Source organism: Bombina bombina, chromosome 3 (genome assembly GCF_027579735.1).
Source record: "Bombina bombina isolate aBomBom1 chromosome 3, aBomBom1.pri, whole genome shotgun sequence".
Taxonomy (NCBI): Eukaryota; Metazoa; Chordata; class Amphibia; order Anura; family Bombinatoridae; genus Bombina; species Bombina bombina.
Genome location: NC_069501.1, coordinates 1,226,222,118 through 1,226,249,787, shown reverse-complemented (window position 1 = coordinate 1,226,249,787; position 27,670 = coordinate 1,226,222,118). Strand labels below are relative to the sequence as shown.

The 27,670-nt window shown below is 34.3% G+C and overlaps 1 protein-coding gene across 1 annotated transcript in view; it reads right to left on the bottom strand.

The window, feature by feature from the left end:
* Nucleotides 1–19,281, bottom strand: part of WNT11 (Wnt family member 11) — a 164,835-nt gene extending 145,554 nt beyond the window's left edge. The window contains exons 1-2 of the mRNA XM_053708702.1: nucleotides 18,792–19,281; nucleotides 2–187 (exon numbers count right to left, since the gene is read on the bottom strand). Of these exons, the coding sequence (XP_053564677.1) occupies nucleotides 2–187; nucleotides 18,792–18,925 (320 nt within the window). The 5' untranslated portion in view covers nucleotides 18,926–19,281. The remainder of the gene's footprint in view (nucleotide 1; nucleotides 188–18,791) is intronic.
* Nucleotides 19,282–27,670: the final 8,389 nt, after the last annotated feature.

Genomic DNA, 27,670 nt, shown 5'->3' with positions numbered 1-27,670 from the left:
CAGCCATTTGATGCTCTGACATATCCTTGTATGAAAAACAAAGCTTAATAAAGTCCACAACAGAAAATGAATCTTCATCTTAAAACTGTAATAGCCCAACAATAAATATATAAAGTATCCGATACAATAAATTTCCAGGCCTTTTATTGCACTCTCTTCGTCACACTCAGTAAATGGGGACGAGAACCTGAAAGAATAAAAAGGAGGTTGTAAGCTAATTGTTAATTTATTTATCAAACATTTTCACTCTCATTTATGTGCCAAGAATAAATATTAAAGGGGACATGAAACCCAACATTTTGCCTTATTAAACAACTTTCCAATTTACTACTATTATTACATTTTCTTTAGTGTCTTGGTTTCTCTTGAAAAGGTTAGCTCAGGAGCGTGCATGTGTCTGCAGCACTATGGCAGCAGTTTTGCATGAATATTATATAATTGCAAGAGCACTAGATGGCAGCACTTTACCCTGTCATGTAGTACTCCCCACATGTGCACACTATCTACCTAGGTATCCTTTCAACAAAGAATACCATACCCCTAAACTGAGGCCCTCCAGCATCGCAAACACTAAAATAAAATTATTAACCCCTAATCTGCGGCTCCTGACATCGCCGCCACTATAATAAACATATTAACCCCTAAACCGCCGCACTCCCGCATCGCAAACACTAGTTAAATATTATTAACCCCTAATCTGCTGTCCCTAACATCGCTGCAACCTACATTACTGTTATTAACCCCTAATCTGCTGCCCCCAAAATCGCTGCCACTATACTAAAGTCATTAACCCCTAAACCTAACCCTAAGTCTAACCCTAACCCTAACACCCACTAACTTTAACATAATTAAAATAAATCTGAATAAAAATTACAATTAATACCTAAATAATTCTTATTTAAAACTAAATACTTACCTGTAAAATAAACCCTAAGCTAGCTACAATATAACTAATAGTTATATTGTAGCTATCTTAGGTTTTATTTTTATTTCACAGCTAAGTTTGTATTTATTTTAACTAGGTAGACTAGTGAGTAAATAGTTATTAACTATTTACTAACTACATAGTTAAAATAAATACGTTACCTGTAAAATAAAACCTTACCTGAGTAACACTAAAACCTAACCTTTACACTAAAATTAAATAAATTACATTAATTAAATACAATTAACTAAATTACAAAAAAATAAACACTAAATTACACAAAATAAAAAAGAAATTATCAAATATTTAAACTAATTACACCTAACCTAATAGCCCTATCAAAATAAAAAAGCCCCCCCCAAAATAAAAAAAAAACTCTAGCCTAAACTAAACTGCCAATAGCCCTTAAAAGGGCCTTTTGCGGGGCATTACCCCAAAGAAGTCAGCTCTTTTACCTGTACAAAAAATACAAACAACCCCCCAACAGTAAAACCCACCACCCACACAACCAAACCCCCCCCCAAATAAAATCCTATCTAAAAAACCTAAGCTCCCCATTGCCCTGAAAAGGGCATTTGGATGGGCAGGGCATTTTGCCCTTTTTCAGCCCAAACCCTAAGCTAAAAATAAATCCCACCCAATAAACCCTTAAATAAAACCTAACACTAACCCCCGAAGATCCACTTACAGTTTTTGAAGACCCCACATCCATCCTCAATTAAGCCGGGAGAAGTCTTCATCCAAGCGGCAAGAAGTCCTCAACGAACCCGGTAGAAGTCTTCATCCAAGCGGCAAGAAGTCATCCTCCAGACGGGCAGAAGTCATCATCCAGATGGCATCTTCTATCTTCATCCTTCCGATGCGGAGCGGCTCCATCTTCAAGACATCCGGAGCGGAGCATCCTCTTCTGTCAACGGCTCTTCAAGAATGAAGATTCCTTTAAGGGACGTCATCCAAGATGGCGTCCCTTGAATTCCGATTGGCTGATAGAATTCTATCAGCCAATCGGAATTAAAGGTGAAAAAATCCAATCAGCCAATAGGATAGAGCTTGCATTCTATTGGCTGATTGGAACAGCCAATAGAATGCAAGCTCAATTCATTCATTTGAATTCTATCAGTTAATTGGAATTCAAGGGACGCCATCTTGGATGACGTCCCTTAAAGGAACCTTCATTCTTGAAGAGCCGTCGACAGAAGAGGATGCTCCGCGCCAGATGTCTTGAAGATGGAGCCGCTCCGTGTCGGAAGGATGAAGATAGAAGATGCCATCTGAATGAAGACTTCTGCCCGTCTGGAGGACTACTTCTTGCCACTTGGATGAAGACTTCTCCTGGCTTCGTTGAGGACTTCTTGCTGCTTGGATGAAGACTTCTCCCGGCTTCGTTGAGGATGGATGTCCGGTCTTCAAAAACTGTAAGTGGATCTTCGGGGGATAGTGTTAGGTTTTTTAAGGGTTTAATGGGTGGGTTTTATTTTTAGCTTAGGGCTTGGGCTGAAAAAAAATGAAATGCCCTTTTAAGGGCAATGCCCATCCAAATGCCCTTTTCAGGGCAATGGGGAGCTTAGGGTTTTTAGACAGGATTTTATTTGGGGGGTTTGGTTGTGTGGGTGGTGGGTTTTACTGTTGGGGGGTTGTTTGTATTTTTTTTACAGGTAAAAGAGCTGATTTATTTGGTGCAATGCCCCACAAAAGGCCCTTTTAAGGGCTATTGGCAGTTTAGTTTAGGCTATGGTTTTTTTTATTGGGGGGGGGCTTTTTTATTTTGATAGGGCTATTAGATTAGGTGTAATTAGTTTAAATATTTGATAATTTCTTTTTTTATTTGTGTAATTTAGTGGGGGGGGTTTAAATTTAGTTAATTGTATTTAATTAATGTAATTTATTTAATTTTAGTGTAAGGTTAGGTTTTAGTGTAACTCAGGTTAGGTTTTATTTTACAGGTAACATTGTATTTATTTTAACTAGGTAGTTAGTAAATAGTTAATAACTATTTACTAACTATTCTACCTAGTTAAAATAAATACAAACTTAGCTGTGAAATAAAAATAAAACCTAAGATACCTACAATGTAACTATTAGTTATATTTTAGCTATCCTAGGGTTTATTTTACAGGTAAGTATTTAGTTTTAAATAGGAATTATTTAGGTATTAATTGTAATTTTTTATTGTGATTTATTTTAATTATGTTAAAGTGGGTGTTAGGGTTAGGGTAAGACTTAGGGTTAGGTTTAGGGGTTAATAACTATAGTATAGTGGCGGCGACGTTGGGGGCGGCAGATTATTGGTTAATAAGTGTAGGTAGGTGGGGGCGATGTCGGGGGTGGCAGATTAGAGTTTAAGAACTGTAATGTAGGTGTCAGCCATATTGGGGGCAGCAGATTAGGGGTTAATAAGTGTAGGTAGGTGGCGGCGGTGGCGGGGGCGGCAGATTAGGGGTTAATAAGTGTAATGTAGGTGTTGGCGATGTCGGGGCGGCAGATTAGGGGTGTTTAGACTTTGGTTATTGGATCGTGAGGATAAGCTCACTGGACAGCTTTTAATAGTTCAGCCTGCACCTGTGGCACTTCTCAAGTGCTTATAATCTAATAAGTGATCTAAATTTTTGTATGTTCTTTTTTGTTTGCACCTGATTTGTGTGCACTGTTTCTAGGCGCCTTCACTTTTCTACATAACATTTATGTTAGGGTGTTAGGTGTAAACATACATTTTCTTTCCCCATAGGAATCAATGGGGCTGCGTTACGGAGCATTACGCTCCTTTATTGCAAGTGTTAGGCTTATTTTTAGCCGGCTGTCCCTATTGATGTCTATGGGGAAATCGTGCATGAGCACGTAAAACCAGCTCAAAGCAGCGCTGGTATTTGAGTGCGGTATAGAGCTCAATTTTGCTCAAAGCTGACATATTGCCTGCTAACGCAAACCTGTAATAGCAGTGCTATAGGGAGGTGAGCGGTGGAAATAACTTGCAAGTTAGCATCGAGCCGCACATAACGCAAAACTCGTAATCTAGCCGTAAATTTTTAAACGGTTTTATAATGGATTTTTATATCAGTATCTGTGCATATTATTCTTTATAGTAGTGTCTATTACATGCAGTTATATGAAAATTGGTGTACACTGTCCCTTTGAGCTCAGTATAACATTCTAAACTGGAGCTTTTAGACACTTTTCCTCAAAAGACAAAACCCAACGTATGTCTTGAATTAAACCTCTAATTGCTGTTTTTTTCTTTTTACTTTAACCCTCTACATATGGTAGGATTCAAATATCTGTTTATTTTTCATCCATACTGGTTTACATGCCAGGGAAGGAAAATCTAATTTAAGAACTAGACTTTATCATTGGTCTTTCTGCATAATTATCATCATAGAGGAATTGAGACCCGGAAGATCTCTGAGTGTTCAGCAATGGAAATGACCTTGCCCTGCAGATGTTGACATCTGTCTGGTACAGTATGTTGGAATGTTTAGCGTGATTCCCATTACGTTTCTTCTCACCTCATTAACTTTCTCACTCCAATACACAAACATATGGGGTTGTTTGTATCAAACCCTGCAAAGTGTGTCTAGACCCATTTTTATTTTCACATGTAACAATATTAGATTAACTCACTGGCTTCCAGAGCAAGCTGTAACATATTGCATTTTATTTCATTACTCTAACGACATTCAAGGCTATAAAAGAGTTAAATAAGAAATCTCACAATTTATATTTTATCTTACAACATAGACAACTGCTGCAGCCTGCTGGGATACATTTGATACTTTGACAGATATTTACCATTTTCAAAGACAGCTGAAATTGAAAGATTTCTTTAAAAATCGATAATCAGTTTAGAGCAAAATCCACTTTTGATCCTCCTAATACTCCTGCCACAATTAAAACATTTACTAGGATGAAAAATACTGAGATGGAACAAGGGTTAATTCAGCATACTTAGTCTAATTTGACAGTGGATAAGAAACAAGCACTAAATGATTTGATGCATAATAGCAGCATCATTATATGCCCCGCTTATAAGGGAGGAGATATAGTGATACAAGATTATGATAAACACCAAAATTAGGCTCTGAGACAATTAGCTGATGTGAACACATACCTTTGGTAGTCCTATAACCCATTAAACAAATGTAAACAACAGATAGACAATGTGTTGTCTATAGCACTGGAAGCTTCTTTGATTATTAAAAGCGAATATGGGTTTATGACTATTGAGTACCCTAAGACACCAATTCTATATTTACTACCAAAGATTCATGACATCACAAACCCCCCCAAACAGACCTATTTTCTCAGCCAGGGGGTCTATACTGTCAAACATAGCTGTAATTATTGATTACCATCTACAACCGGTTGTCCAAGATACATTTTCTTATTTGAAAGACTCTACTGAATTGTAACTCAAATGAAAAGATTTTAGAGATGAAATCCTGGTAACCATTGATGTCGACAGCCTGTACATTGTCCTCCCTCATGATGATGGTGTGCAGGCTGTTGAGGCTAAGGTGTTGAATTCTGCTGCTTATATCTGTCCTCCTGTGCATTTGTTATTGGAATTATTGGAACTATGCTTAAAAAAGAACTATTTTAAATTTGAGGAAGGTTATTACATTCTGACCTCAGGTACAGCTATGGGTTCTAACATGGCTTTGATGTTATGAGACCCCAGGCTATGGAACAGGTAATTTATTATACCCACTATATTGATTACATTCTCTTAATATGGAAAGGATCATAAGGTTCTTTGCAACAATGGGTCGATAATCTCAATGGTCTAGGCTCAATAAGTTTTGGAGTATAGACTTTCTGGATTTACCGACTAGTAAGGATGTGGTGGGTGGTCTGCTGACCCTATCAATATATTCAAAACCTATGGGCCATAATTCTTTTTTGCTATCCATGAGTTATCATTCCTAACATCAGAAAGATAGTGTGATTTCCTCTTAGTTGATCAGAGTCGTGCAGAATAATACTGATGCTCACACTTAAACTTATGTTACACTTATGAGTTGGATGGATAATATGTGTAATAGACGTATGTGAAGCAGCTACTAGTGAAATACACCTTCATCCTGTTATAGAAATTGTTTTATCAATGTACTAATAACATTATTAGATAAGTTAACAAGTCAAATAAAATAGGGTTTTTGTTTTCCAAGGTTAAGATACATTTTCCACCCCCTTGACAAATCACACCCCATTGATGTTTCTTGATAAAATGTTTTAGAGATTTATTAAATTAGCTAGCTATAGTGTGTTTATTTATATTTAGTTATAAAGAATACAGATTGTCATTACTATGCAAACAATAAAACCTTGGCTGGCATGGATTAATTAAAAAAAAAAAAAGTGCACATTGCCTAAGTACAAATAACCTAGAATATTTTGGAAAGCTGTAGTGGAGTCAGGGACATTAAAAAAACAAAAAAAAAACAACCTTTAACATAACATAACATATCTATGCCCTGTTACAGTTGTAATTCTGTGTTCCTCCTACAGGGGCAACCTAAGGCATCCACCTATATCTGGCTTATTGAAGCACCAGTCCTATAGTCAACAGAGTCCATTCAAAGCTAATTTATATAACACAATGAGTCACTACTAATAGATAACCTCTGTATTAGAAACTTTGCCTTTGTAATGATCTGTCAATCATCTGTCAGTCTTAAATGTGTGGGAGTTCTCCATGTCAATCACTAATCGTTGGCACAGTATGAGTATTCAGCCAGCCAAGCAGTCTTATTAGCACAGCGGGAAGAATGGCCCTAAAATCAATGACCAATAGCACAGATTGGGAGGTCATACTTGTTTGGTTATAATCATTAGCACAATCTCTATCCAGTTATCATAAACACAGGTGTTCAGCCAATGAATATAAAATACTATGAGAATATGCCAATATATGAATATAAGAATGAAATAGACACTATGCATTTTAATCCAATCAGCACTAGCAGTAAGAGTGTACCTGGCAGCAATACCAACATAAACATTTAAGGGACCAGAATACAAAGTTTAATTATATGGGCCCCATATATGATTTTCAGAGTGGAATTGTCCATTCGAGACCCCTGCAAGGGCTCATGCAATACCACCCATTTCTCTCTCGCAACTAATCATATGAGAAACGGGGCTGTCAATTACCCTGATGGATCAGTTCAGGGGGATTTTAACCCATCAACTTTCAGGTGGCGGAGAGGTAACTGTTACTTCTTAACTATAGGCTGCAGGCTTGCTCGTGCATGCCAAAACCAGACCACACGAAGCTGCCCCAGCATCTTAATAAATTGAGCCCTAATTATTAATTTATTATTTTTTAACTGGACCCTCACTGATATTACTGTTTCTACTAATGGATATCACACACCCCCAAATTCATCTTAAATCATTTGTTCAAAGTAGGTTTTATTTGATTAGAACTTGAAATTTATGGGGATAGCTGGACTTAAGGTTGTCTTGTTATGATACCAAACTTAATAAAAGTTTTTCCATACACACAGTTGAGTTAGCAGGTTGCAGCTTAATAGTAGACTTCCCCACTTCTGGCAGCAGATAAACACCAGTGGTCAATCCATCAGTAAGTATATCACATTAGTTTTACTAAATCTGTTGGGGTGTTTGATTAGCTGTTACACCTGTTTTTCAACACAGGGTCTGTTTTACATCATGCTGAAAAGTCAGTAACTGGGATCTACCCTGTAAAAGCTGAATGTCCTGCTGACTTTTTGGGTGAAAACAGTTGATCAAGCTTGACTGTTGTAACTCAGATTTAAGTCAAGTTATTTAAAAAATAAAAATAAACTGTTTCAAAACTGAACGTACTCCAGGTTGCTTGACTGACTTAAAGGGACAAAAAACAGGTTGAGATCAGTGCGTATCCTAAAAGGTCTAATTAATTACAAATAGTTTGAATAAAAAATTACTTAAAAATTGCTGGCAAGTATTTTAAAATAAATTTAAAAAATAAGCAAAATGAATTACATAGCTAAGCTGCCTGCCTCTATCCCAACTTGTTTTTTGTCCCTTTAAGGCAGCTGTTTAAATGATAATCTAATTTTATTATTTTTTTGTTAATGCTTTATCTGCTAGTGACATTTCTTATACTTTTTTTTTTTTTAAGACAGGGATTTCAAGTTGTCTATGTGTCATCTGTTAAATTGCCATAGTTAGGACTTTAACTATAATTTTAGCAAATGGTTAGATTTATATCAGTTTATTAAAGGGACAGTAAGTGATCCTTTATACATTAGCATTTTTATATATAGCTTATGTATTTTAATATAAACATAATTTCTCACTAATTGTATATGGCATACAAAGTTTATTTTGATCTAAAAACTTCCTTCTTGATCTAATTTTCCTTCTGCCCGACTCGCTGCAATTTTTTTTTCTGTATTCTTGGTTCAATGTGTGCTTAGACAGAACATTCAAAGGGACATGAAACCCAATTTTTTTCTTTCATGATTAAGATGGAGCAGACACTTTTAAACAACTTTACAGTGTATTTCTATGATCAAATTTGCTTTCTTCTTTCACTACCCCTTTATTGAAAAGCATATCTAGGTAAGGCTCCGGGCCTGGGAGCTAGCTGCTGATTGGTGGCTGCACATATATGCCTGTTGGTCTTTGGCTACAGATCTGTTCCTCTAACTCCAAGTGTGATTATGCTGCTTTCTTCAATAAAGGATACCAATAGACATGAAGCTAAATTGATAATAGAATTAAATTAGAAAGTTGTTTTAAATTTGTAGTGCTGTATCTGAATCATGATAGAAAAAATTGGGGTTTCATATCCCTTTCAATGTGCGATCACGCATGTGCTGCAGCATCTTTCAATTACTGGTCACACAAATGTAAACACTGGATCATTACAATAATGTTATAGTCGATCTGCTGTTTACAGTATAAGTTGGCTGCATTGACTACTGCTTATTTAAAAGAAAAAATATATTACTCCCTTTACAATAATGAGCGAGGTCAGTAGGTTGCTCAAATGAAGAGCTGCCCCACATGAAGAGTGAGGTTCTATGCTACTCACGTAGCGCTTCACTCTTTTCAGTTCCTGGTTTGGCGTGGAGGATTGTGAGCATGCGCTCTATCTCAGTATTAGCCTGAGAGCGCACCCTTCATTACATAACAGTGCTGAGGTGATAGGTCCTCTCCTTAAATTTGACAAGCACACAAAAAATTATAAAAGAAAAAAGAAATCTAGAGTACAATGCACTTTAAAGGGACAGTTTACACCAGAAGTTTTATTGTTTTAAAAAGACAGATAATCCCTATTATAACCATTCCCCAGTTTTGCATAACCAACACAGTTATATTAATACACTTTTTACCTTTGTGATTACCTTTGTATCTAAGCCTCTGCAAACTGCCCCCTGATCACATGACTTTTTATTTATTATCTATTGACTTGCATTTTAGCCAATTAGTGGCAGTGTCTGCCACAAGCCACTGGCGTGATCACAATGTTATTTATATGGCTCACATGAACTAGACAGTCACCTGTTGTGAAAAGCTAATACAAAAGCATGTGGTAAGAGGCTGTCTTTTAATAGCTTAGAAACAGGCAGACAATTAGAGTTTAAACGTTATAAAAGTCTATTAATATAACGATGCTGGTTGTGCAAAGCTGGGGATATGGGTAGTAAAGGCGTTATCTATCTTTTTAAACAATAACAATTTTAGTGTGATTGTCCATTTAAGCTTTAGGGACAGTAAACACATCTTGCTTTTGTGTGGAAATTGTGCATAATCTGACACTCCCTAGTAAGGTCAACAAGCAAATGATTGTAGGTTTTCTTTCATATTTTTTGTCTTTCATGATTCAGATGGGAGCATACAAATTTAAAATGACTTTCCAATTTACATCTATAATCTAATTTGCTTTTCTCTTGGTGGTCATTTGTTAACCATTCAGCAATGCACAACTGGGTGCTAGCTTGAACACATCTAGTCAGCTGATGACAATTGTGTGTGGCCCCCCATTCAGCAGATAGCTCCCAGTACTGCCTTACTGCTCCTGAGCCTTGGTATAAAAAAAGAACAAAGCAAATTAGATAGTAAATTGGAAAGTTTTTAAAATGTCATGCTCTATCTGAATCATGAAATTAAATTTTCAGCCAGCTATGTGATTTGTGGCATCTTGAATGTAGTTTAGGTTTCATCATTTGCTTTTTGTCTTTTCTATAGAGCATGGGACAACACAAGTTTACCTAAAAACAAAAGGTGTTTATTTTAGTGACTTTAAATGGATATTATACCCCAAATTGTTATTTCATGATTTGGATAGAACATACAATTTTAAACAACTTTCCAATTTACTTCTATTACACAAGAGACAAATGTGTGAAGGCACCAATCACCATTTTGCTCCCAATAGCTTAGTTTGTTTTTCAACAAGGGATACCAAGAGAACAAAGCACATTTGAAAATTGAAGTAAAATTTAAAAGTGTCTTAAAATGACCGTCTCTATCTGAATAATGCAAATTTAATTTTGGACTTTCCTATCCCTTTAAAGTCAGCTGAATTTGAGAAGTCAGTTATTTATATATTTAATAACAAGTGTGTACCATATCTTTGGACAGGTGCTGAATATTGGACTTGAAATCCACCCTTTTGGTATTTTAATAACCATTAAATACAGTTGAATTGTATAATCAACAAGTGCAAAATAAAAAGACATGTAAAAACACATACTATAAATTGTTAACAACAAATTAGCCATGTTTTTAAAACAAATTAACATCTTTTTTTACTGCAATTATTTTTCAGTATTAAATATCCACCCCCATTTGCCTTATTTGGAGGAGCCCATCTGGGTTTTAGTCCACAGACAACAAGGCTAATCACTTTCATTAAATTAGTATAAAGTATGTTATTTGCATTTCTTATCTGATAAAGCCAGTTAGGGATAGATATGTAGAAGAGTTAGCCTTGAGAAGTCAGTAGGTGCATCTCAAGTTATGAAAATTGACATTGCTCAATTTTCAGAGCTGAATTACATGAAAATGGCAAAATAAGTAAGGAAAATATATTGCAGTTATTTCATTACTCACATACTAAACATTTTATATAAAAATATCAAGGTGTTTACTGTCCCCTTAATTTTGACTTTAGCGTCCCTTTAAATGTTACTTTGTAATTAAAAGCTGTGTGACATTCAACAATATTATTAAAGAGACAGTGTAGTGTAATATCCCCCCCTTTAATCTTGCCAATAATCATTGTACCCGCTGAAGTGTATTAAAAAGGGTATGAAACACAATATTTTTCTTTCAAGGTTCAGATTAGAGAATACAATTTTAAACAACTTTCCAATTTACTTCTATTATCTAATTTGCTTCAATCTCTTGGTACCCTTTGTTAAAAAAAAAAGCAGCAATGCATTACTGGGAAATAGCTGAATGCATTGGATGACCCAATAACATGAGGCATATTTATGCAGCCACCCAATCAGCAGCTCCTGAGTCTACCTAGGTATCTTTCAACACAGGATACCAAAAGAACAAACCAAATTAGATAAATAGAAGTAAATTGGCAAGTTTGTTTAAAATGACATGCTCTATCTGAATCACGAAAGGAATGAATGGATTTCATGTTCCTTTAAATTATTTACAAACAATGTACCGCTTTTTATTATTTTAAACAGTTGCTTAAACCTCCAGCTAGACTACAACTTGCAAAAACGGCAGCACTTGTTACAGAAAAGCTATAGAAACAAGATGTATCAGGTCGAACAAATCAACCTCCCGCTGGGATAAGAGATAAAGGTGTTCTCATCTGCTGTTTGCCTGGGTATAGTGATAAACTTTATTTCCCAACAAAATGCTTATTGTATTTAGAGTCATTATTACCTCTGAGTGACATTGTGCAGTAATTAGTAGTAACGTGTGATAACTATTGGCTGAGTGTGGTAATTAGTTACAAAGTGTGATACCTGGTGAAGCCATGTGGTGATTACTGACACAGTAAGATCATTTGTGTCATCAAGTGTTAATTGCAGACAAGAAAAAAAGATATATATATATATATTTTTTATTAATTAGTACCTGGGGTTTCTTCTTACCTTTGTGCATAACAAATAGCTTGTACAATGCATAGATTGAAATTATTTCTTAAAATGATGACTCTAAATATAATTACATGTTGGCAACATAATGAAATATTTTAAAATATTATTATTTGTTACAGTTTAGGTTTTTATTACACGATTGTAAGATGAGAAAATTGTATGATTAAGCCACTATATATTTAAAGGGACAGTCTACATCAGATTTTTTTTTATTGTTTTAAAAGATAGATAATCCCTTTATTACCCATTCCCCAGTTTTATATAACTAACACAGTTATAATAATATACTTTTAACCTCTTTGATTATCTTGTATCTAAGCCTCTGCAAACTGCCCCCTTATTTTCAGTTTCTTTTGACAGACTTGCAGTTTAGCAAATCAGTGCCTGCTCCCAGATAACTTCACGTGCACGAGCACAGTGTTATCTATATGAAATACGTGAACTAACACCCTCTTAGTGGTGAAAAACTGTTAAAAGCATTCTGAAAAAGAGGTGGCCTTCAAGGTCTAAGAAAATTAGCATATGAACCTCCTAGGTTAAGCTTTTCAACTAAGAATACCAAGAGAACAAAGCAAAATTGGTTATAAAAGTAAATTTGGAAAATTGTTTTAAAATGACATGCTCTATCTGAATCATGAAAGCTTATTTTGGCCTAGACTGTCCCTTTAAAGGAACTTAAAATGTTCTGTTTTTTATAGTATTTTATTTTATATTGGATTTAAAGGGGTTACAAATTAAAGGGAGTTAAACTCCAAAACATCCCTTTCAGCTCCAGATGTGGATAGTGACTGCAATTATGCTTGCTCCTGATTGGCAGGCCAGATGTTTCTCCATCCGGAGTGGTAGAGGAGGCACAACTTTAACTAAGTATCTTAAACTTTTTTTCAGAAACAAATGTGGGATAAATGTTACACAATTTAATGGTCTTGCTTATCTTCTGATGAGAAATAACGTAGACGAGGGATAGATCCCGTATTACTCATGCCTTCTTTTTAATAAACCTGATTTTTTCTTTTGCAAGAAAGAATAAATCAGGGGTATAACATGAATTTCATAGGTACACCATGGATGCCTAAGTGATTCTGTCCATATATTTTGCATTGTTTTTTTGCTATGTTTTGGGTTTTTTTTAAACATTTTTAGCTTTAAAAAATAAAGTACAAATCACAAATGTTTAGAGGTGTAATTTTCTTCAGTTCATAAGTTCAAAATTCCACTCTTAGGTTTTGATTTTGACAGCAGATAAGAATCATAGGCACAACAAGTCTTCCCATATTTCCTATAAAGTATAAGTTTCATTAGTTTGCAGGATAGCATTAATTAGTACATAGTATAGTCTTATGCTTATCCCAGGCATTTTTTGAAGCCCCCCACAGTGTTTGTCATTGTCACCATCTAATGGAAGTTTATTCCATGAATCAACCAATCTTTCTTTAAAGAAATGCTTTTGCATATTAGTCCTGAGCCTACTATCCTTCCCCATGATATCATAACCTCTTGTTCTGGTGTTCTTTTTTGTGAAAAATACTTTTTATATGTTTGAAAGTTTATATCATATCACACATCTCATCTAAAGCTAAACTTAGTTAGGTAATTGATCCACCTCTGGTAAGTTTTATTTTTTTAGGCAATGTACCAGTTTAGTTGCCCTCCTGTGAACAGATCCTAGTTTATTTTTTATCCTTCTTGAGATAGGGTCTCCAGAACTGCACACAATACCCAAGATGAGGCCTAACTAGTTATATGTTAAATGGCATCATAACCTTACTATTTCTGCAGCAAATACCTCTACCAATACAACCAACTGACCTTACCTTCTGCAAGTACTGTATTGTTTACCAAATGTAGATTACCCAAAATAATTAATTCACAAATCTTGTTCCTCTTTTATAACAGTCAGTAAAGTGTAATTGAGTCTGTAATTAACCTTGTAATTTTTCTTTCTTAATTAATTGGGATGTTGAACTTTAGATCCCAGTCATTTGCAAATCCGCTAAATTATTTCTTATAATAAAGTGACATTAAAACTGAAAATTAATTTAACGCTATAATGTTTAAAGGGGCATTAAAAGCTAAATATATGCTAGACAGAATGATGTATTCAAAGCAAAGATTAGACTAATAAATAACAATAATGTATATATATACTGTATATATATATACACACAGTATATATATATATATATATATATATATATATATATATATATATATATATATATATATATATACAGTGTGTGTGCGTGTGTATTTATAGATGTTTAAATGTAGAAAATAAATGTAAAGTTTTAGTGTTCATCAAGCAATGGGTGCATAAGCTAGTTAGTGAGTTTAAAATGGGCCACTAGAGTGGGCAAGGGCAACCAAAGACTGTGTGGAATATCACAGTTTTAAGTCTGAAGCTGGCCCTTTTAACAGGAATTGAAAAGCCCACAACATTTTCAGAATTCATTTACAGGAAAAGGTTACAAAATCAATAATAAAAGTATAAAGCAAAGCTTTTTACAATGCAAAATTAAACATTTTATATTAAAATTTCAAAGTGTTTAATGTCGCTTTAGTTATGTAAAGTACAAATATTTCCAAAGCATATTTATAATTTATTTTGCCCTCGTGCAATTTAACTGTTAAAATAGTGTGTACCTACAGAGATTTGAAAGCACTGTACAGGATTCAGAACCCTGCTCCTATAATATACTGAACCCTTATTGCTTGATCAGTACAGGAGCACATTTCTATCTGTCCATACCTAGCCACAGCAAATGACTCAAAGCTTTTAATAGTATTTTAAAAGAGTATTTCACAGAAGTGCAAATCCGTGCACAATTTGCTAAGAAACAGTTTTAAATATTTTTATTTTCTATGTGTATATTTTGCAATGCAATACATGGCTGCTGAGATATATATATATATATATATATATATATTATACTATGCATATATGTATAAAAGATGACCGTTTTAATAGTCAGATCCACTGCTTTGTATAATACCACTTACAAACCTACGTACCATGGGTTTCTCAGAAAATACAATGTTAAATTTTTGGCCTTTATAAAACTCTTGTCTTTTTTTTTAACAAGCCCTAGTATTTATCTGCCCAAGGAATATTTATGTGTACTGAGAAGCCCATATGCTTGATCAAACTCTGTGACCATGGCTGCTTTATTTAATTATTAATCAATAATTCCTCTAAGTGTAGCATCAGTTATATTAAACTTTAAAACTGATTTATCTACCATCTATCTACCATCTATCTACCATATATCTATCTATCTATCTATCTACACCACATATACACAGTGTATGTATATATATAATATATATATATATATATATATTATACACATACACACACACACACACACACACACATATATATATATATATACAAAACTATACACTAAACTAAACAAATCCTGTGGTGCAATTGCAAAATCTTAAAATCTGTGTTTAATACAATGTAGACAGGGTAATATTTAAAGAAAAAATAATTAACCAACATTTTTATTCTTACCTCTCAAAAACTAAAATGCTATGTATGAACACCATGTTACTTCATTAGTGAATATTTTGATGTCCAGCATAATATCATTTATGCATATTCTTAGTCTATTAGAGATTTTTATTATTATTAAATATTAAATAATATTGTTCCTAAATGATGTGATCATTTATTTCTGCAGATTATATCCAAACTACATACATTATTTTACTTATTTCTCTGAAAAACTCACACTTTTACAGATACATTGATTAATTTATTGAAGACAAAATAAGCACTATAGCTTTTTTTTATTGTGGTGTTTTTTGCAAAACTTTAATATTTTTATCAACCCCCTATATACAGAAAATATGTATATTTGTAATACTTAATTAAAAATTATTACATTGTGCATAAAAAGTACAAGAAACAAAAAATATAATGGACAAATTATTATTATTTGTTTCTTTTTCTTTGTTAGGTGCAATAGTTTACCTTTACAATGAGAGAAGTGGAAATGTTTTGCTCTGACTGGTAAATTGTTTATATAGATAGTCCTGGTAGAGAAAACATTTATGTCTTGTTGTATTGACTAACTATTTTGAAATCACATTAAATCATTTAAATACAAGTCAGATCACATTAGCAGGAGCTGGTGTATTTGCAAATTCTGCATTAATTAACAATAAAATAGTGCACAAATAACTAAATAAAATACACAAATAAATGTAAAAAAAAATACTAAATATGTGTAAGGACTAATTCATAAGATAGAATTAGCTAAACATATTGTAAAAAAATAATAATAATAATAATAATAAAAAGCAAACAAAAATAAATGCCTGCGGATAATGTAGGCTGTATCTTTGTTAAACAAGTACTCAGTACAGTGATATTAAGTAACTAAACTTAAATCCTTATCTCCAGGGAAGGAACACAGAAATACATTCCCAAGCAGTTTTTACTGGGATTATGCCTTTGAAGAGAAAGATGATGGGCAAATTAATCCCTAGATACACTAACCAGCTAATCTAACATGTTTGTTAACAAAGGTACAACTAGGTTGAGGATTTTAAGGATAGGAAATGTGTCTGTGTTTTTGTCTATACTCGCAAACTAGGGTGCCTTATTTCTAAACATTGATATTATTAAATATAAAACCTCTTGCTGGCCAGAGAGGGTTGCAGTGCACTATGCACTCCTCTCTACTAGTCAAAGGGTTAAGGGATTAGGCTTTGGCATTTATTCCTAGGAAAAAAGACCACTAAAAGCAGTATGTTGAATGGCTGATTGAAAGGGGTTTAATCTGTAGATGTTCTCTTGCCTGTTTATCAGACACAATTGATAGGACTGACCATTGACAAAGCATTTGTAATGCAGAATCTTAATGCACGTTGCTATTTCTGGAGTTTTATCTTCATCAAGGACCCTTGCAACAAATGCATTTGGAATCCCTGGGCTTTAGTTGTGTTAACACAGTTGTGGTGTGGGCAGATGCCTGACATAGGCTTTAATTATGGAAAGCGTTTACTTTTTTAATTAGGAGACAATTACAGGGGACTGATATATGTGCCTTAGAGGCTAGAAATAAACAGGGTCCCTCTATTTGTGATATTCTAAATGTTAATGTAGGGTTTCTATTATTAAAGCAGAAGAAACAGATCCAATACAGCTTTATCTCATCATGCATAACCCTTCTGCATCCATGTTTCTGGGGTTTGATTGACATTCACAATGATGTTTCTATTCTTTAACATCACCCAGATCTATGGAACAAACTTATTCTTTAAAGTTAGTTTGATTAAAGTAATTGTGTGTCTGGCATTAGTATCAGGCTTATGTGAAAGGGGTGAAGACCTGGGGTCACAGTTCCCCCTGCTATAAAGTGCCTCACACCACTGTTGCTTGTCCCTTATGTCTTTATTGGAGCCCTGGCTACTTCTCTGTACCTGCAAGTTATCTAAATGCTGAGGAAGTGATATACTAGGGACACTATGCAACAATAAGGCAGAAAGAATAATGAGTCCAACATTTCTCAAACAACCACCAATTTAAGTATAAATGTAGTTACTCTCTCCCTGTAGCAACATAAATGTATACACAGATACCCACATACCACACACATATAGATACACAGAAATCTCAAGAGCCAATTGGACTTGTAAAAGCCAAAAGGAGCATTTAGGAGCCATGATAAAGAACCCTTTATAGATCATGTTGTCTAGATATAGTCTTACACATCTTTCCATATAAATGTAAGTTTCCTGCTCCATTCTCAACTTCCCTCAGATATATCTGAGCTTCCCACACTCTTTTACAACTTGCCATGATTTATTTGCCCCGCATATATCATTAGCCACTCTGGCATTCTGTGCATTGTCTGTGTCCTATTGTTCTATCACCCATTATCTCCTCTTTACTGTTCTTCCTCAACTCATTCGATTTTCCCACCCCCATCCACACAGTACAATTTCTCACTTTCACTGCTTGGTCAATGTTTACTGATCTAAAATAAATAGGGATACAGACTTTCAGAAGCACATCCAGTAGCCAGAAAAAAACAAAGCTTTATAGTATATCCCTCTAAGACTGTCATATATATTGTAATACATGCAATTACAAATTCAACTAAAAATATATATACACTAAATAAAAAGGCAAAAATAGATGGGGAAAAATGCAAAAATAAAATTAAAAATACTATAAACAAACTATATATATATATATAGATATATATATATATATATATATATATAGTACTATATACTATATAACTAATCATCTATATTTGTCTGTGTGTAAGTATGTATGTTGGTATATGTATCACAAACACAACACACACACACACACGACACACATATATATATGTGTGTGTGTGTATGTGTGTTTTAAAAGTTATTTTTATATGTTATATATATATATATATTATATATATAGATATATATATACATACACACCACACACACTGTATATATATATATATGGTCTCACACCGTAAATACGGATTTATAAATACATATAGATGTGTGTGAGTGTATATATATATATATATCAACATGCAGTCAACCCCACACTAGAACTATATAAACGTTGGCAGAAAAGTATACAGCTAAATACTACATATCTATGGTGGACCTTCTGATGTTTCAGAAAAGTGACAAGTTTTACTCCTCGCAGCCTTTAACAGTCATCTAATCAGACTCTTAAACTGCCTAAATCTATATGTAGTGATTATTTTATTGTTGCTCAGAAACAAGGAATTAAATATAATTTGGTACGGAGAATAAACTGCTTTACATACCATGTAATTTTCCAGTGGACCCAGAGTTCTTCTGAGATTCCCTTTTGCCTTCCAGTGAAGTTTAAACACAGGCTGCAGTTATTAAATCCCTTGTTGCAAACACCAGGTTCATGAAGACAAACACACAGATCCATAGTGCTGGGAGCCACAATAACAGATCAGTAAGCAGTCTGAGGAGCACAGTGAGAGTCTGCTAGGAAGGTGGGTGACTGAGGATCTGAGTTTACTGCACTGATGTTCCCCCTAGAAGATACTGCCAGCTAGAGGCTGCCTCGCTCCTCTCAGCTGCAGGGAACCTGCTTATATTTGCTCTCTGATGCTTTGATGTTACAAGTGATGTCAGACTTCATTAGCATAAACAAAGTCACCAGGATTTACTGCTTCAAACAGGACAAATGAGTGTTTTGATGTCCTCAGATATAAACTCCTGCACCTCCTGCACAGGCTAGGAGCTTTGGATCAGGTATAGGGGTTGCAAGAGGTAGCTAAGTCCTCCTTGCATCTGATCCAGCCTCATACAACCCAGCTCACTAAATACCTCCCAGCCCACTATGTAAATGAATTCACAGGACAGCAGAGAGCAGCATTCCTTTAAAATAAATAGTGATACCTTGTACTGAACTGTCAGACACATTTTTGCATTTAATTTACTGCCAGAAAGAACTTACTTTGAGAATAGTTTGGAATTATTTTGATCTATTTTGTGGTTTTGACCGGATATTACTTTTGTTGTTGCTTTGAATTTTGTATAAATTTGTTCACATTTAATTGTGCTTTTTATTTTAGTTTTTATTACAGCTGGGGCTATTTCAGTTGCACATCACAATTATTGTTTAGTTATGTTATCAACAACAGAAGTGTAACTCAATTGTTATAGTAAGAATTTCATTTTTTTTAAATATTTGATTTGTGCTTTTTAATACATATTTTATGGTATCCATAAAAGAGAGAGCTAGGGAGAGATAGAGCGATATCTATAATCTATCTATCTATCTATCTATCTATCTATCTGTCTGTCTATCTATCTATCCATCTATCATCTATCTATCTATCTATCTATCTATCTATCTATCCATCTATCATCTATCTATCTATCTATCTATCTATCTATCCATCTATCATCTATCTATCTATCTACCCATCTATCCATCTATCATCTATCTATCTATCTATCTATCTATCTCTCTATCTATCTCTCTCTCTATCTATCTATCATCTATCTATCTATCTATCTATCTATCTATCCATCTATCATCTATCTATCTAACTATCTATCATCTATCTCTACATATTATCTATCATCTATCTTTTTATCTATCTATCTTATCTATCTATCTTATCTATCTATCTAGCTATCATCTATATCTTTAAATATTTGATTTGTACTTTTAATACATATTTTATGGTATCCATAAGAGAGAGAGCTAGAGAGAGAGAGAGAGAGATCTATCATCTATCTATCTATCTATCTATCTATCTATCTATCTATCTATCTATCTATCTATCTATCTATCTATCTATCATCTATCTATCATCTATCAATCTATCTATCTATCTATCTATCTATCTATCTATCTATCTATCTATCTATCTATCTATCTATCTATCTATCTATCTATCTATGTATCTATCATCATCTATCTATCTATCTATCATCTATCTATCTATCTATCTATCTATCTATCTATCTCTATCTATCTTTATCTATCCATCTATCTATCTATCTATCTATCTATCTATCTATCTATATCTTCTATCTCTATCTATCTATCTATCTATCTATCTATCTATCTATCAATCATCTATCCATCTATCATATCTATCTATCTATCTATCTATCTATCATCTATCTATCTATCTATCTATCTATCTATCATCTATCTATCTATCTATCTATCATCATCTATCTATCATCTATCTATCTATATATTATCTATCTATCTATCATCTATGCTATCTATCTATCTATCTATCTATCATCATCATCATCTATCTATCTATATATATCAGCATCTATCTATCATCTATCTATCTATCTATCTATTCTATCTATCTATCTATCTATCATCATCATCACATCTATCTACTATATATATCATCAACTATCTATCATCTATCTATCTATCTATCTATCTATCTATCTATCTATCTATCTATCTATCTGTCTATTAATATATACACCCACAACAAATTATGGTAGCTCTTGTTATTCCTTTATTCTTTAACCTATTCAGAGCTATTACTACAGAAAGTCCATACGCTTTTAGTATTGTGCTTTAGTACTGTAATTGCTCATATAGAGTTATTTGCATTTTCAGTGATACTTAAGTATCAATTTAAGCAGGGCATTAAGTTACATAAGCTTGTTGAGCCTGAAGCAGAGGCTAATGCTTTCAATACCCTGACTTGATAATCCATTGGTAAAGAAAAGGGTATCACAATGTACAAACAACAAGCTTGACGTATATAGCAGACCACATGCTTTTTACACTTGCAGAGGTGGTGAAATACATTTAGAGCATTTAATATATGTATTAATTAAGCAAACACACACATACTTATACACACATACACATACTTATACACACATACACACACTTATACACACATACACACACATACACACATACACACACTTATACACACATACACACACTTATACACACATACACACACTTATACACACATACACACACTTATACACACATACACACACTTATACACACATACACACATACACACACATACACACATACACACACTTATACACACACTTACACACACACTTATACACACATACACACACTTATACACACATACACACATACACACACTTATACACACATACACACACTTATACACACATACACACATACACACATACACACACTTATACACACATACACACACTTATACACACATACACACATACACACACTTATACACACATACACACACTTATATATACACTTATACACACATACACACACTTATACACACATACACACATACACACACTTATATATACACTTATACACACATACACACACTTATACACACATACACACATACACACACTTATACACACATACACTTATACATACACTTATACACACACATTTATACACACATACACACACTTATACAGACACTTATACACACATACACATACTTATACACACATACACACACTTATACACACAGCTTATACACACATACAAACACATAGAACACACTTATACACACATACACACACTTATACACACATACACACACTTATACACACATACACACATACACACACTTATACACACACACTTATACACACATACACACATACACACACTTATACACACACTTATACACACATACACACATACACACACTTATACACACATACACACACTTATACACACATACACACATACACACACTTATACACACATACACACATACACACACTTATACACACACTTATACACACATACACACATACACACTCTTAGACACTACATACACAACCACTTATACACACATACACACACTTATACACACATACACACATACACACACTTATACACACATACACACACTTATATATACACTTATACACACATACACATACTTATACACACATACACACACTTATACACACATACACACACTTATACATACACTTATACACACATACACATACTTATACACACATACACACACTTATACACACATACACACATACACACACTTATACAGCACATACACACACTTATAAATACACTTATACACACATACACATACTTATAGCACACATTACACAGCACTTATACACACATACACACACTTATACATACACTTATACACACATACACATACTTATACACACATACACACATACACACACTTATACACACACTTATACATACACTTATACACACATACACACACTTATACACACATACACACACTTATACACACAATACACACACTTATACACACATACACACACTTATATAAACACTTATACACACATACACAAACTTATACACACATACACACACTTATATATAAACTTATACACACATACACATACACACATACACACACTTATACACACATACACACACTTATACATACACTTATACACACATACACATACTTATACACACATACACACACTTATACACACATACACACACTTATACACACACTTATACATACACTTATACACACATACACACACTTATATATACACTTATACACACATACACACACTTATATATACACTTATACACACATACACACACTTATACACACATACACACACTTATACACACATACACACACTTATATATACACTTATACACACATACACACACTTATACACACATACACATACTTATACACACATACACACACTTATACACACATACACACACTTATACATACACTTATACACACATACACACACTTATATATACACTTATACACACATACACACACTTATACACACATTACACACACTTATACATACACTTATACACACATACACACACATACACACATACACACACTTATACATACACTTATACACACATACACACATAAACACACTTATACATACACTTATACACACATACACACACTTATACACACACTTATACACACATACACACACTTATACACTAATACACACTTATACACACATACACACACTTATACACACACACACTTTTACACACATACACACACTTATACACACATGCACACACTTATACATACATACACACACTTATACATACATACACACATTTATACACACATACACACACTTATACACACATGCACACACTTATACATACATACACACACTTATACACACATACACACACTTATACAACACATACACACTTATACACACATACACACACTTATACACACATACACACACTTATACACACATGCACACACTTATACATACATACACACACTTATACACACATACACACACTTATACACACATACACACACTTATACACACACTTACACACACACTTATACACACATACACACACTTATACACACATACACACACTTATACACACACACACACTTATACACACATACACACACTTATACACACATGCACACACTTATACATACATACACACACTTATACACACATACACACACTTATACACACACTTATACACACATACACACACTTATACACACATACACACACTTATACACACATACACTTATACACACATACACACACTTATACACACATACACACACTTATACACACATACACACACTTATACACACAAACACTTATACACACATACACACACTTATAAACACATACACAAACTTATACACACATACACACACTATACACACATACACTTATACACACATACACACAATTATACACACATACACTTATACACACATGCACACACTTATACACACATACACACACTTATACACACATACACTTATACACACATACACACACTTATACACACATACACACACTTATAACACACACACACACTTATACACACATACACACACTTATACACACATACACACACTTATACACACACACCACACACACTTATACACACACACACACACACTTATACACACATACACACACTTATACACACACACACTTATACACACATACACACACTTATAAACACACACACAATTATACACACATACACACACTTATACACACATACACACACTTATACATACACTTATACACACATACACACACTTATACACACATACACACACTTATACATACACTTATACACACATACACACACTTATACACACACATATACACACATACACACACTTATACATACATACACACACTTATACACACACACACACACACACACACGTATACACACACACACACTTATACACACATACACACACTTATACACACATACACACACTTATACACACTTATACACACATAAACACACTTATAAACACACACACACACTTATACACACATACACACACTTATACACACATACACACACTTATGCATACACTTATACACACATACACACACTTATACACACATACACACACTTATACATACACTTATACACACACTTATACACACATACACACACTTATACACACATGCACACACTTATACATACACTTATACACACATACGCACACTTATACGCACACTTATACACACATACACACACTTATACACACATACACACACTTATACATACACTTATACACACTTACACACACTTATACACACACTTATACACACATACACACACTTATACACACATACACACACTTATACACACATACACACACTTATACACACACATTTATAGACACATACACACACTTATACACACACATTTATACACACATACACACACTTATACACACATACACACACTTATACATACACTTATACACACATACACACACTTATACACACAAACTTATACACACATACACACACTTATACATACACTTATACACACATACACACTTATATACACACACTTATACACACATACACACACTTATACACACATACACACACTTATACATACACTTATACACACATACACACACTTATACACACATACACACACTTATACATACACTTATACACACATACACACACTTATACACACATACACACACTTATGCACAATTATACACACATACACACACTTATACACACATACACACACTTATACACACATACACACACTTATACACACTTATACACACACTTATACACACACACTTATACACACATACACACACTTATACACACAATTATACACACACTTATACACACATACACACATACACACACTTATACACACATACACACACTTATACACACATACACACACTTATACACACACTTATACACACACACTTATACACGAACATTTATAGACACATACACACACTTATACACACACATTTATACACACATACACACACTTATACACACATACACACACTTATACACACATACACACACTTATACACACACACTTATACACACATACACACACTTATACATACACTTATACACACATACACACACTTATATACACACACTTATACACACATACACACACTTATACATACACTTATACACACATACACACACTTATACACACACTTATACACACACACTTATACACACACACACACACACTTATACACACAATTATACACACACTTATACACACATACACACATACACACACTTATACACAAATACACACACTTATACACACATACACACACTTATACACACACTTATACACACACTTATACACGCACATTTATAGACACATACACACACTTATACACACACATTTATACACACATACACACACTTATACACACATACACACACTTATACATACACTTATACACACATACACACACTTATACACACACACTTATACACACATACACACACTTAAACACACATACACACACTTATACACACATACACACACTTATACATACACTTATACACACATACACACACTTATATACACACACTTATACACACATACACACACTTATACACACACTTATACACACATACACACACTTATACATACACTTATACACACATACACACACTTATACACACATACACACACTTATACACAGTTATACACACATACACACACTTATACACAGTTATACACACATACACACACTTATACACACATACACACACTTATACACACACTTATACACACATACACACTCTTATACACACAATTATACACACACTATACACACATACACACATACACACACTTATACACACATACACACACTTATACACACACTTATACACACACTTTTACACACATACACACACTTATAAACACATACACACACTTATACACACATGCACACACTTATACACACACTTATACACACACTTATACACACATACACACAATTATACATACACACATACACACAATTATACACACACTTATACACACATACACACACTTATACACACATACACACACTTATACACACGTATACACATACACACACTTATACATAATTAATTAAATGCCCCTATCCTCCTGGCTTGCTGGAAAACTTTAATAACTGGAGCCATAAAACTGGCTCAACACATAACTATGTACAAATAATAACTGGAGCCATAGAACTGACTCAACAACTTAACTATGTACAACTATAACTCTTAATAACTTTGTATAAAACTGTAATACTTGAATAAACCACGCAGGACACAGATATATGGGAAAAAGACCCGAAGGTCCGCATTTATTGTAGAACGTGAGAACCGGCTGGACTCAACGGGGCCAGCTAAAACATGTGGCGGCAATCTAGCTAGGATAGGGACCCCCTGCTAGGAGAATGGACCGCGCCCGTAATGCCCACACAAGCGGAGCTCAGCTGCCGCAGAAGCTTAGGGAGTTCTCGGCATCTTAGAATGGGAGGGACCCCAGGCGCGCGCCTGCAGAGATCACCCCCCCTGGGCAGCCGTCACTCTACCTCTGATGGCAAACCGGGGCGCGGACCAACCGCCTAACCAGGGTGTAAAGTAACGATCTCCGAACCAGTAGGACCTGTGTGACTAGACGCGTCTCCATGCCACTACCTGGGAGTCAAAAACTACCGTCCTCGACTTAAGGAAACAAGCCGCGTAGCTCTCATCCGGCCTCGGACACCTACTGAAACACCCTGGTGATGTAGCAGCCTAAAGATGCCGTATGAACAAGTGCAGGGAGGGAGGGAGGACGCTGTGAAGACGAGCTGGAAAAGAGGGTTTGGGCCTTGGG